Source organism: Clupea harengus, chromosome 8 (assembly GCF_900700415.2).
Source record: "Clupea harengus chromosome 8, Ch_v2.0.2, whole genome shotgun sequence".
Taxonomy (NCBI): domain Eukaryota; kingdom Metazoa; phylum Chordata; class Actinopteri; order Clupeiformes; family Clupeidae; genus Clupea; species Clupea harengus.
Window position 1 is genome coordinate 24,020,024 of NC_045159.1, and position 12,500 is coordinate 24,032,523.

Here is a 12,500-nt window from a genome sequence, read left to right on the forward strand (position 1 = left end):
CCTTGGGTTGGGTGGCTGAAATGTGGAAGTGTAGAGGTGGAAGGGGATGTGCTGAAGTGCTGCGTGTGCCTCCGCATCTAGGGAGGGGTGCACACGCTGAGGGAAACCCTGGAGGGTCATGGCAGGGTCACATCTAGGGAGGGATGCACACCCTGAGGGAAACCCTGGAGGGTCATGGCAGGGTCACATCTAGGGAGGGATGCACACCCTGAGGGAAACCCTGGAGGGTCATGGCAGGGTCACGGTCCTTCCCTTGCACAGAGGTTGCAAAACCACTCACAGATCAGTCTGGCTGTTTTCTGATATAAATCTGGGGTAAATGTAACAGTACCCAAAGACATTAGGTCCGTTACTGGTTCCTAGTACAGTGTCCTCTCCACTTGTTAAGGTTGTAGCCTGAATGGACACTGTTGTCTGATTTAATAAGTAACATTTATCACTGTCTGTATTAATTGAATAACACAGTGTAATCTTAAAAGCGGGACTAAGGAGTTTTGATTGAAAACTAGCAAGCTGACTACCCAAATGGAATGCGGAAATCTTGCACAGGCCAGCAACAGCTAATTTGGCACTGATAAAATCTCTTTTGGCAATAAAGCTGGCATGACAGGAATGACAGGTGTCTTTATCTCTCCCTCCTATGACCATATACCATCAAAATGAGTTTGAGAATGATACCAGAGCTAGTTGCCCATAAAAATATACCTCAAAAACTAACAAATTGCTGCATAGTGCATAGTTGCTTTAAGTTCAAAGGAACTCCTGAACAGTGAAAAAATGTTCCTCTTTTTTTAGTTTTCTCCTAGAAAACGTGAACCACTTACAGACTTTTTACACTTTGTTTGGAACAAACAGCATTGTGCATTGATTGGGGCCATCTTTTCTCATTGAGGTTTATGAAATGAATGGCCTTTCCTTTCAACCTCCCTCTCCTTCAAAGGGACTCAGTGCTGTGGGCTGCCAGCTGTGCTGTGTGCGTGGGCAAAATGCACCACTCCAAATCCATATTTGTGTTGGACGAATGATGCAATTTGAGTACTGATTTTTCTCTGTATTTTTTCCGCCTTGTCATGAATTTAGGAAGTAAAGTTAAGACCCTGCCTTGGGAATAAAAGAACATGAGAAGAATCCTAAAATGAAGTTGTTGTTGTTGTTAGGATGCTGGTTATTAGTTTTCACCCCTACTTCATTGTTGTTGGTCGGGGAAAGTTGAGTCATTGTGTCTTTACCCACAGACATCTTCACCAGCTACAGGGGCCAGGCTCTGGACCAGGCGTGCTATGCTGACTATGGGTATTTTGAGAGCTCCGCCAGTGGTCCGTTCCCTGGCGCTGCCACCCCCGCCGCGGGCACCTCCTTGATGCACACAGACTCATCTCAGCTCTCTCAGGTATGACAGGTTAGCACCACAGGAGGCCAAGGCCACGTCAGTCAGTGACTGTTTCACTAACTAAATGGAAATTGTTATCATCCTTGATGAAGCTGAACAAATGATTACCACTGACAAACAGTGCATTATACCCATGTCCAATGTATGTAATATCATTTTAGAAGTATGTAAAACAAAGTCCTTGTTTGAAATGACAATGCAGTATGTTGGATGAACAATTAATATCGCCATGGAGTTGTCACATTGTGTAAATGTTGTTATGAAACATACTTAACTATTAATGTTATGTCTTTTACATAGACAACATATTCAACATTCTTCAACATATTCATTCATCATTCATTTTTGGATTAGTTAATTAACCATTCGTTTTCTCAGAATGCTCTCTTTACTGTCATCTGTGCGTATTTTTTTCTAGCCTAGTCTTTCATCCGAGAGTCTGTCCGCACCTCCATCATCTGACACCATTCCAGGCTCCCACTATCACAGACAGCCTGTAACCTCTGACATGACCTTTGACCCCACAAATATGGCCTGTGACCCCAAGTTCAAAGGTCACCAGAAATACAGCCCCCAGAGCGAGTGTGGCGCCGCTGGCCTCGTCCCCGAGGTGTCACTGTACCGACAGGCCGCTTACATCACACCCGCCATCACCATGGCGTCATCCTCCTCCCAAGTGCCCCCAGTCATCACCCAGGAGAGCCCCTACCTCTACCCGGGGCCTTGCCACAAATACAGCACCAGCACCATGGGCACCGGCACCATGGGCACCTCCACCGTCATCACCCACACCGGCTCCACCCTCAGCCTGCTGGGCCAGGAGCCGCGCCTCCACGACTGCCCCGGCATGGCCGGCAGCGGCAGTGGCTTCCCCCCGGCTGCCTGCGCCCTCCAGGGCTACCCGCCGGGCACCATCGCTGCCGCTCCCCCGCACACTTCCCTGCCCTGCCCCAACCTGTCACACTTCTTCTCAGTGCCCCAGCAGCCCTCGGTGCCCGCCAACCGGGGGAAGCACAAGCGGAAGTCCGAGGGCGCCCGTGGAGCCGGCTCTGTGGCCACTGCCCCGATTCCGCCACAGCACACTAGCTGCCTGGCCAAGCTGCTGTCTGCAAGCACTCAAGAGCGTATGTGGGCTTTCTTCATTTGGGGTTTTCTGTTTGGATAGCTTCAGTCTGGGTTCACATGTTATCACATGTTGGTTAAATGTTGTCATTGCGTGATACTGATTTCAGATCAGATAAAAGTGAAAGAAATAATGAGTAATAATCCTGCATTTGTTTTCTTCAGGGAAGCCTGCAATGTCATTTGATGCACCTCTCCACGGTCCAAAAGGCCCCAGAACAACGTCTCCTATTTCACTGCCTGTAAGCACTGCACTTTTAGAGCAATAGACGATGTTGAAATGCTGAGGGGGGGAAACATCTTTTCATATCTCTGTGAATTTTCCATCTGGTCTTGAGCAGGCTAGCAGCGGTTTGCCCACTGGTCCCCAGATGCAGATGAGCAGCCCATGGTCCTCCTCAGGGGCCTCCCTCTCCCACTGCCAGATGGCTTCACATGGGAACCAGGGGGTCCAGGCTGGAGCCTCCCAGGGGTCGGCCGTGTCCGCTCTTCTCACCCAGGGACCAGCGCTCCTCATCCCAAAGACAGAGAGGCTCTCTCCTGTTAAGATTTGTGGCACAGAAGGAAGACGTTTAACAAGTACAGCCAAAATATGAAATTCATAAAAAATATGTAGATTAGAATGAACTAGTATATTTCGAAGGCACACTGTGTCTATGATAAAATAATAAATATGCCATATTTTATGCAATGTTTTGGTTGGAATAGATGCTCCCAGGGTAATTAATGCAATCCGGGTGGCCTGTGAAATACTGTCTCTTCTGTGTGTGTGTCAGTGAGTTTCCCGGGGAGCTCCGGCCAGACATCTCCCACGCACCATCTAGAGATGGGGTCCAACCCAGAGTCACCACACTCCTTGCCAGGACACGCCAAGACAGAGCCCAACAGGGTAAACCCACTCTAAATGCTCTACTCTTCCTGTTTATCTGGCACATCAATCAACACACCACTTTTCCAAACAACCACGAGATGAAGTAACTTGTCTTTTTACTCCCTTGACTGAAGTGCCTGTATTTCTTCACACGTGTTATCTTGTGGCTAGTGTCCATATATGTGACAGTAAACTGATGACGAGCGTTTTACAGACGGAAACCAGGCGGATAACTCACATATCTGCCGAGCAGAAAAGACGATTTAACATCAAGCTGGGATTTGACACGTTGAACAACCTTGTGACCAGCCTGAGCTCTCAGCCCAGTATAAAGGTACGAGTGAGGTCATATTCAGCCTTTAAAGGTGCAACAGGCAGCATGGTGTCTGCATGGTATCGAACATGATTCATTTCCAAACAGAATGGGTGACAAGTGCTATAGTATATCTTCAGTACACGCTGAACATCTAGAAAATTCCTTTTTTCTAAACTTATTTTTCTAAGTTGTCAGTTAATCTAAAAGGGTGGTTTTTACCTGTCAGTTCTTGTACTTGTCACCTCTAGCTTGTCAGTAAGGAGAAAAGCTGCCAGTGAGTTCAAGGATACACTTTCTTTTCCTCTTTTTCTCAGGGCTACAACTGAACCACCAGAAAGTGTTTAGCGTTTAGGAGGGTGGTTTTATCACATATTTCAACTCACCACTAGCTATATTTAATAACTTATAGGCATTCACGGTGTGTATATCCATCGCTTGAGTATAGTACTTGAGCCATTGAAAGATTTGACGTAGTCGGCAGTGCAGCAGTGGCATGTGGTCAGTCCTCATCAGAAGTGCACTCAGGTTTAGTAATGTTTGCTCCCCAGATCAGTAAGGCCACCACGCTGCACAAGACAGCCGAGTACATCAGCAAGATGCAGCAGGAGCGAGCGCAGCTGCAGGAGGAGGCGCAGCGGCTCCGAGAGGAGGTCATGGCGCTCAACTCGGCCATCAGGTGAGAGAGCCTTCATCAGAGAGAGAGCTTACCTCACGGGCTCAACAACCTCCATAGAGATTAAGCACATGCCATCAGCAGTGAGCCTTTATCAGAGAGAGCTTACCTCACGGGCTCAACACTCTCCATAGAGATTTAGCACAGTTCAAAGTTCGATTCATTGCAAGACAACTATTGAATGAGTAAAGGTAAAGCTGGTGATTCAAAACATTGATTGCCTGTGTTGAAACAGTGTTTGCTGTGTCCTAATTTTAAATCCACTTCCATCTTGTATGTATTGTATTTACTGACTAATGTGTTTCAGTGTGTTAAAATATATGGATAAAAGGGTAATATGACCTTCTTGGATGTGCTGTATGGACACTCTTAGCGGTTATTTCTGTGTAGAGGTTATTTCCCCGACCCGTATAGTTTTCGTTATGTATTTGTTTATTCAATTCAATAATACGTTTTATATATTTCCGACTGTCAGAATAGAATCACTGTGTAAAGGTAGGTGTTTGTGTGTCCTGAAGCCGTGTGTGTGTCTGCATACAGAATGACTGGGGATGTGTGTGTGTGGTCTTGTGTCTCTCTGCAGTGTGTGTCAGCAGCAGCTCCCTGCCACCGGGGTGCCCATCACCCCCCAGCGCTTCGACCACATGAGGGAGAAGTTCCGCGAGTACGTCAGGGCGCAGACACTGCAGAACTGGAAGTTTTGGATTGTATCCTTTGTTGCTCCATCACTGAAATGATTTTGGCTGGTTTCCCCAAGAATGTGCGGGGGAGTGAGTGTGTGTGTGTGTGTGTGTGTGTGTGTGTGTGTGTGTGTGTGTGTGTTTGTGTGTGTAGAATTTTGTGTGTGGGGGGGGGGGTGCAATAGAGAGAGAGTGAAAGAGAAAGAGGGAGAGAGAGACAGAGAGAATGTGTGCATGTGTGTGTGTGTGTGTCTGTGTGCGCGCGAGTGAGTGACTTTTCAGCCTGGAGGATGTTTCCCTGAACTCTATCCCCATTGCAGTTCAGCATCATCATTGAGCCTCTGTTCGAGTCTTACAACAGCATGGTGTCCACAGCCAGTCTGGAGGAGCTGTGCCGCACCACCCTCTCCTGGCTGGACCAGCACTGCTCCCTGCCTGCCCTCAGGCCCAGTGAGTCCCACACACCTTTCACCTAGCCTGGAAGCCTAGCGTTGTTTGTACTGTTTATGTACATTTATGTGTCTTTACCTGGGAGCTTTTCTGTTAACATATATCCATATTGACTTATCTAAATGTGCATTTCTTGTTATTTGTTTTTCGTTTTGTAGTATTTTAGGTCATGCATACAGATGAGTCGTCATGATGATGTAGCCAGTCAGTTTTTTTCGCTGGAATTACAGATAGCAAATCCGTGTCGGGTCATACAAGGCTATGTCATAGTTGTAAATTATGTGTAGACAAAGAAGAGCCATATTGATTATTTTGTTCTGGTCTATGTCTTTAATGTTTTATTTTTTTTCCTCTCTCTCTCATTGGTTAGCTGCTCTCAACTCACTCCGCCTTCTCAGCACCTCCACCTCCATCCTAACAGACCCCACCCTGGTGCCTGATCAGGCCAATCAGGCTGTATGTCAAGCTCACCCCTCCCACAGCTACACCCACTGACCTCTGACCTGGAAACACTTTCAGAGTCAACCCTCAGCCAAGGAAAACACCCAGTGGCAAAACATTCCTTAAAGACGTGGAAGACTAGTGAGACCCTTGAACTACATATTTGCTGGCAGGTTTTTTTTGTCTGTCTGTCTGTCTGTCTGTCTGTCTGTCTGTCTGTCTGTCTGTCTGTCTGTCTGTCTGTCTGTCTCTCTCTCTCTCTCTGTTTCAGTCTCTCTCTCTCTCTCGTGTGTGTGTGTGTGTGTGTGTGTGTGTGTGTGTGTGTGTGTGAGTGCCAAGAGAGTTTACAACATGACCAGCAAATATTAATCTGTACTTTCATTGTCTCATATACATTTTTCAAACTCTCTCAGTTGTAATGGAATGAAAGAGGCCCCCGGTGACTCAGGGATTACTGCCATTTCATATCTAGAGATGGTTCTCATATTACCATACTGTTCCACCATATAGATTTTGAATACGATCATTATATTACACAGTTATCATATAGGCCTACAAACCGAAGGAAAGTTCTAAGCATTGTTTGTTACTGTTTCTCAACCCCTTTCTTTAAAGCAGTTCTCTTCTAATAAATGATTACAAATTGAAAATGTTTTGAGATTTGGTTATTTTACTGATATTTAAAATAATATTTTCTAGTATTAGCTTTAGGTTTAATGGACGTCAAATTAAATGTAATGAAAAGGATTCTTTTGATGTTTTGTAACTGACACATGAAGGCTAAATATGTAAAATGACTCTTTTTGTAACAAAATTATATTTATTGTATTTACACCTCAAACTGTTTTAAGTAGCGTAATTCATTGTGTGGCATTTGTTTTCTCCTCTTTGACTGATGAGAATACTAAGTCTATGGTATTAAAACTGAAAGACGGTATTTATATCTCTTAACTACGTTCCTTTGATCTACGTAACACTGATAGTTTTCCCTCTAAGGTTAATTAACAATAATTTTGATGCATATGAACAAATACAAAGTTGCTCATCGTTGTGATATAATACTAACAATGAACTATTACTACCTAAAGGTTTTTGAAGTTTAAGCTTACATTTTTTGGTGTTTTTGAGCGCACACACAGAACGGACAGCTAGAGGAGCAATTCGCTGAATTTGACAAAAAGTATATTGGATTAGAATCGGACTCTACATGAATTTAAGTCGCTTCGTATGCATAATCTTTTCTATTTACAGCATTATCAAATTACAACTGGGAAATTATATTTGAATCGGGGATATTTCAGGAAAATGTTGTCATATTTCCCCACCATTCTTTCACATACATACATCGTAATACTAGATATAAATTTATACTGTGGTACTGATGTAAACCGTTTAAACAAACGCAGTAGAACCTCCGTGGCAGTAGAGGGTGTTGTTTCTTACTACAGACACAAAGCGATCTTTTATTGACATCGCCGCTGTTTTATGCGCTGTCCAGCACTTCAGCACCAAGCACCGAGACAAGAGCACAACCTGGCTTGAACGGAGCCTTTGATCAAGGGAAGACTGCCCGGACGTCCAGCACGCAAAGATATTATAGCCTCCACTCCTGTCTAGGCTACATAAAGACCCCTTTCTTCAGAGCATTTCAACGTGTGCCAGAGAAAGAGGTAAATATGTCTACACAACCTCGTGGAATCGGAATGAAGGCGGGTAGCTACTAGCAGAGCAATAGTCGCTCAGTTTGCTTACCGTTATTTGCTAGCTTTTGTTGCTAAATTAAAGTAGCCACTGTACCCAGGTTCTTTTACCAATTGCCTAGTTTGGGAGAATTTTTATTTAGTTTTTGTTGTTCTCGCGGAGGTACCCACTGATCGTTTGATTTAGAGCATCGATGTGTTATTTTTCGGGGTTTGTAGTTTTGTGATGAAAGCGCTGCTCTACTGCCGCAGAAATCCGTGTAGGCTACTGATCATCGATTTTAATGCGATGTTGCCTGTGCTGCTTCCGTCAGTAATGCAGGGGTGAGCCATCCTTATCCCACGCCATCTACTCGTGGCGTTACTTATAAGAATATATATTCAGGGAATGGCGATTTGTTTAAAAAAAAATGTCTAGAGAGCTAACCCATTACTTTCAAATCCTTCAAATAAGGCTATCTTGGTCGAACCGTTCCGTAGGTGCACTTGCTATGATACATAATACAAAAATCGAGGGTAGTAGCATATGGACCTTACAATCGTCAGATGAATAAATATACTTACAGGCCATTCATATGTAGGTTGTCCTACAAACACACATTTATTTTTCCATCATTTTCAACGTTTTGCGTTAAAGCTGCAGCGTTAACACATAGGATCTACAGCGTATACTACTGAAGGACTGCTTTAGGTTAACGTAACACTTTGAACTAACACTACCTATTTCCATTGATCTCACACTTAACCACTCAGTCCTAAACCCATCAAGCCTACTTAGTAAACACAAAACGACTCTGCTACTCTGCGCATGGACTACACTGAATTATTTTCATACATGTAGACTAAACTTCAAATGATTCAGTGATCATATGATCTATGATCATTGAACGCTGTTCGAATGAGATCATGAAGGTTTTCTTAAGCTTTAGATGCTATACGTGTTATGCCAATCACTCTCTCTCACACAGTATACGCTAGATCATTTTGGCTGGACGACTGTTCTGTCTAAATCATTCTTAAAAGCTTCATCCTTTCTATCGTGCACAGCTGAACGTCATGCAATGTCTGTGTCAAAGGCTCTCTCCTATTTCTTATAGGCACTTCTTGGTGTGTATTGGTAATTACCTTTTTGACATAGGCCTTCTGATCATGTTTGCAAAGCCTGTAGGCTGTGATATATGTTTTGTTTGTTTGTTTGTTTTTGCTGTCTGATGCTTTTATGATTTTACTCTGGCAAATAGTCCAAACGTTTAGTCACATGGCTTATTGACTGGGTGCAGATCTGGGGCTATCATATATTTCAGTTTAACCACCAGTTATCTAAACGCACTGGAGTGCAGGATACTGTTGAGTTCATGTTTCATCATGACTTTCAGGATTGTTAGTGGCTATATGGCTGCAATTGATTGTTTCATAGATTATATAGTCACAGCAGGCTCACATCACAGTAGGTTGAAGTGTCTGTTATTCTATAGAATAGGTCATGTGTTTAAAGGTGAATTTGCATCAGGATCTAAGTTTAGCAAGTGTAGTCATTTTGTAATGTAGCAATTTGTTAGGACACTATTAAAATAATTCTGAAGCCATAGTCAAAAATGCAGTATGATACATTCTCCCTCGGTACTGCTGACTACTACCCATGCCATCTGTCAAACTTTAGTTTTCTGATTATTATTATGATTAATCTGATATATTTGTATAGGTTTTCTTGTTTGCAAGATTTCAGTCCCCAATGTATGAATGCCTGCTGCTGCTGCTGCTCACTGGTATTGGTCCCTATGAAAGAGCGGTGAACATACAGACCTGGGGCTGGCTGTCCACGGGCTCTCTGGCACCACCCATGCCCTTGGGTGTAGGAGACCCTCAGCCAAGTCCCAGAGAGCTTCCACTCCATGGTCTGTGTTCTCATTAGATGTTTTTTTTTTGGGGGGGGGGGGTGTCAAAGTGAGGCTGGTGACAGTGCATTGTTGGTGTGTCCTGTTGTGTGCTCATATTAGAGCAGAGCGTGAGCAGCTTAGTGCTTAAAGCCGTGTGTGTGTGCCCTCCCCCACCCGTCTGCCTGCCGCCGCCACTCCGACCCGTGCTCCCCACCCTCCCCCTCACCTTAGGGGCTTAGAGCAGTCTGAAGGAGAGTGTGGCACTGGGGTTCTGTATGTGTGTGTGTGTTTGTGTGTGTGAGTGAGTGTGTTCTTTTTAATTGTCAGAAGGTGTATCTCCGTGTAGAGCCAACAAAGCTGTATTCTGTCACCCCAACTTTCCGTCAGAAATCTGATCAGAAATAGACGCCACAGGAATACAGTGTTATGCTTTCCATTTTCCTCGCCCACTGCGGTTTCTATTTTTTCCCTCTTTCCCTCTCCCTTTCTTCCTCCTCATCACCCTGTTCTCTCTCTCTCTCTCTCCGCACACACACGTCTCATCCCCACCCCCACCCCCCACCCACTCCCCTCCAACTGTACCTCCATTTCATCAGAGCTCTGCTATCCTACCGTCTCCTCCTCCTCTTCTTCTTCCTCCTCCTCCTCCTCCTCCCCTTGCCCTACTTCCTCCCACCCTTGTTCCTGTGAAGGACACGGCGGCGGCACCCAGGAATGCCACGTCTGTGTGTGGCTCGAGTGCCTCGACATGACGCTCAGCTGTATGCAAACATGGGTGACTCAAGCAGCGTGTTGGTGGTTTTTAAACGTGGAACTGTGGGGGTAACTTGGGAAAATGTAAGCACAGTTGTTAAATAGACAGAGCAAAGATTCATTAGAAGGAATATTTAGAGTTGAAATATTAATGGTTGCTCTGGGAATTGTGTCTGTGTGTGTTTGCGGGGTTCTTTGCACACGGACATGATGACCTATCTATTCCTTGAGAGAGGAATCGAATGTATGGGTGGCTTATGTTGAATAGTTTGGATGCCGTGCTTCGCCTATTTTACTCTCACCATCACAAGCAGCTGCTCTGATAATGCAGAGTACACACAAGAGAGACAGGGAGATAGAAAGATAGAGAGAAAGAGAAGGGGGGGGGGTGGATAGGGAAAGAGAGAGAAAGATGAAGGGAGGGAGAGAGTAAGTGTGGAGGTATGGGACTGAAGAAAAAGGGAATGAGAGTGCTGGTGGCCAAATTAACACGCTTCTGTTCTCTTATCAGAGCACATCCATATTGAACAGCCCCTCCCTGGCCTGAGACTCTCCCCCAGTCTCCGTCTCCATCTGTGTTATGATGCACGGTCTAGGAGAACACATTCTGACAGGCTGCTTGCCTTTGCTTTTGAACCAGCCACAGGAGAGTGTGTGTGTGTATGTATGTGTGTGTGTGTGTGTGTGAGTGATTGGCTGGGTGTTGAGTTTCAGTCTTGCTTTTGTGGATCTCCACTGTTATATTGTTACCACATGAAAGAACATATGCCTCTCCTAAGCAGAAGTGTCCTTCCTCTGACTCCCCGACTCCAGCTGGCAGCACCTGGAGCTGTTTGTATTATAAAGCCGTAATGCCGGATGACTCACGAAGGAAGAAAAAGTTGCGCGCTGGCTTTTGTGCAGCGTCCTGATAAAAAGCACCATGCGACCGTTGCACTAGCCATTTGCTACAGAACAGATTTGCGCATTAAATTTAGATGATGGAGGTGCTCTTCAGCTGTAATGTTCTTGTTTCCTTGTTCTTGTTGTGCGTGTACTCCATATGGCATATTGACTGGGTGCAGATCGGGGTCTATCAGTATTAATCTGTCATATCTGGGTTAAACACAGGCAATCTAAATGCGCTGGAGAGCAGGATAACGTTAAGGTCCTCTTTGATGACCTTCATGATTGTTGTCGGCTGCAGGGGATTGGCTGCAATTGCATGTTCTGTGGATTGTACGGTCATATGATTACATCATGGTAGGCACAGTGTCTGTTATTCTCTAAGGTCTTAGTCCATTGGCCGTGTGTTCAAGGGTCTAGCCACACCCCCTTCTTCCTTCAAGAAGAATTTGAGAACAAAAGACAAGCATGTCCGTCCAGATCTAAGCTCAATAATTTAGCAGATGACTCTCACATTTAAAACTGAGGTTTGATGTCTCCGCACGCTAATGCCAAATAGAGCTATTTACTCCCCTGTCGAAATTGGCGACCACTTCATGAAATATCCGCTGGTATATTTTTTAAAAGAATTTTAATTTATTATTTAGTAAGAGGGTTACTTTGGCCTGTCAAGCTCGACTCCTGGAGGCTGCCAAGACTCTGTGTGCTTTCATATTAAACTAGGATGGGCTCTCTGATGAAAGTAAGAAGATGAAAAGCCTTGATGGAGGAGAAGTGGGGGGGGGGGGGGGGGGGGTTGGCTATGGATGCTACGTTAGAATTCACCAGGCTAGCTGTCTCCTGAGAGTGGTTAGCGCAGGCTGCCATGCTAGTGTGTGTGTGTGCGTGTGAGTTCTTTTTGTGTACGGACTTTACATATGTAGGTTGATGTTGGATCTCCAGTGGTGTTTTCTGTCCTATCTCCTTGGATGTGTTCTCTCTTTCTTTGACATTTTTTTTTTTTTTTTTACATTTTTTTTTTTAGTCATTTAGCAGACGCTTTTATCCAAAGCGACTTACATATGTGCGACTTACAATGTATACACATTTTACATTTTATCCAAAGCGACTTACATATGTGCGACTTACAATGTATACACATTTTACATTTTATCCAAAGCGACTTACATATGTGCGACTTACAATGTATACACATTTTACATTTTATCCAAAGCGACTTACATATGTGCGACTTACAATGTATACACATTTTACATTTTATCCAAAGCGACTTACATATGTGCGACTTACAATGTATACACATTTTACATTTTATCCAAAGCGACTTACATATGTGCGACTT

At 44.5% G+C, this 12,500-nt stretch overlaps 2 protein-coding genes across 2 annotated transcripts in view; both read left to right on the plus strand.

The window, feature by feature from the left end:
* Positions 1-6,200, plus strand: part of LOC105896059 (carbohydrate-responsive element-binding protein) — a 16,399-nt gene extending 10,199 nt beyond the window's left edge. Inside the window, exons 8-17 of the mRNA XM_031572412.2 lie at positions 1,236-1,390; positions 1,809-2,514; positions 2,678-2,754; positions 2,854-3,091; positions 3,289-3,401; positions 3,598-3,717; positions 4,248-4,375; positions 4,956-5,079; positions 5,373-5,502; positions 5,873-6,200. Of these exons, the coding sequence (XP_031428272.1) occupies positions 1,236-1,390; positions 1,809-2,514; positions 2,678-2,754; positions 2,854-3,091; positions 3,289-3,401; positions 3,598-3,717; positions 4,248-4,375; positions 4,956-5,079; positions 5,373-5,502; positions 5,873-5,997 (1,916 nt within the window). The 3' untranslated portion in view covers positions 5,998-6,200. The remainder of the gene's footprint in view (positions 1-1,235; positions 1,391-1,808; positions 2,515-2,677; positions 2,755-2,853; positions 3,092-3,288; positions 3,402-3,597; positions 3,718-4,247; positions 4,376-4,955; positions 5,080-5,372; positions 5,503-5,872) is intronic.
* A 1,258-nt stretch (positions 6,201-7,458) lies between these two features.
* LOC116221520 (serine/arginine repetitive matrix protein 3-like) overlaps positions 7,459-12,500 on the plus strand; it is a 39,439-nt gene continuing 34,397 nt past the window's right edge. Inside the window, exon 1 of the mRNA XM_031572414.2 lies at positions 7,459-7,613. The gene's annotated coding sequence lies outside the window, so the exon portion shown is untranslated. The remainder of the gene's footprint in view (positions 7,614-12,500) is intronic.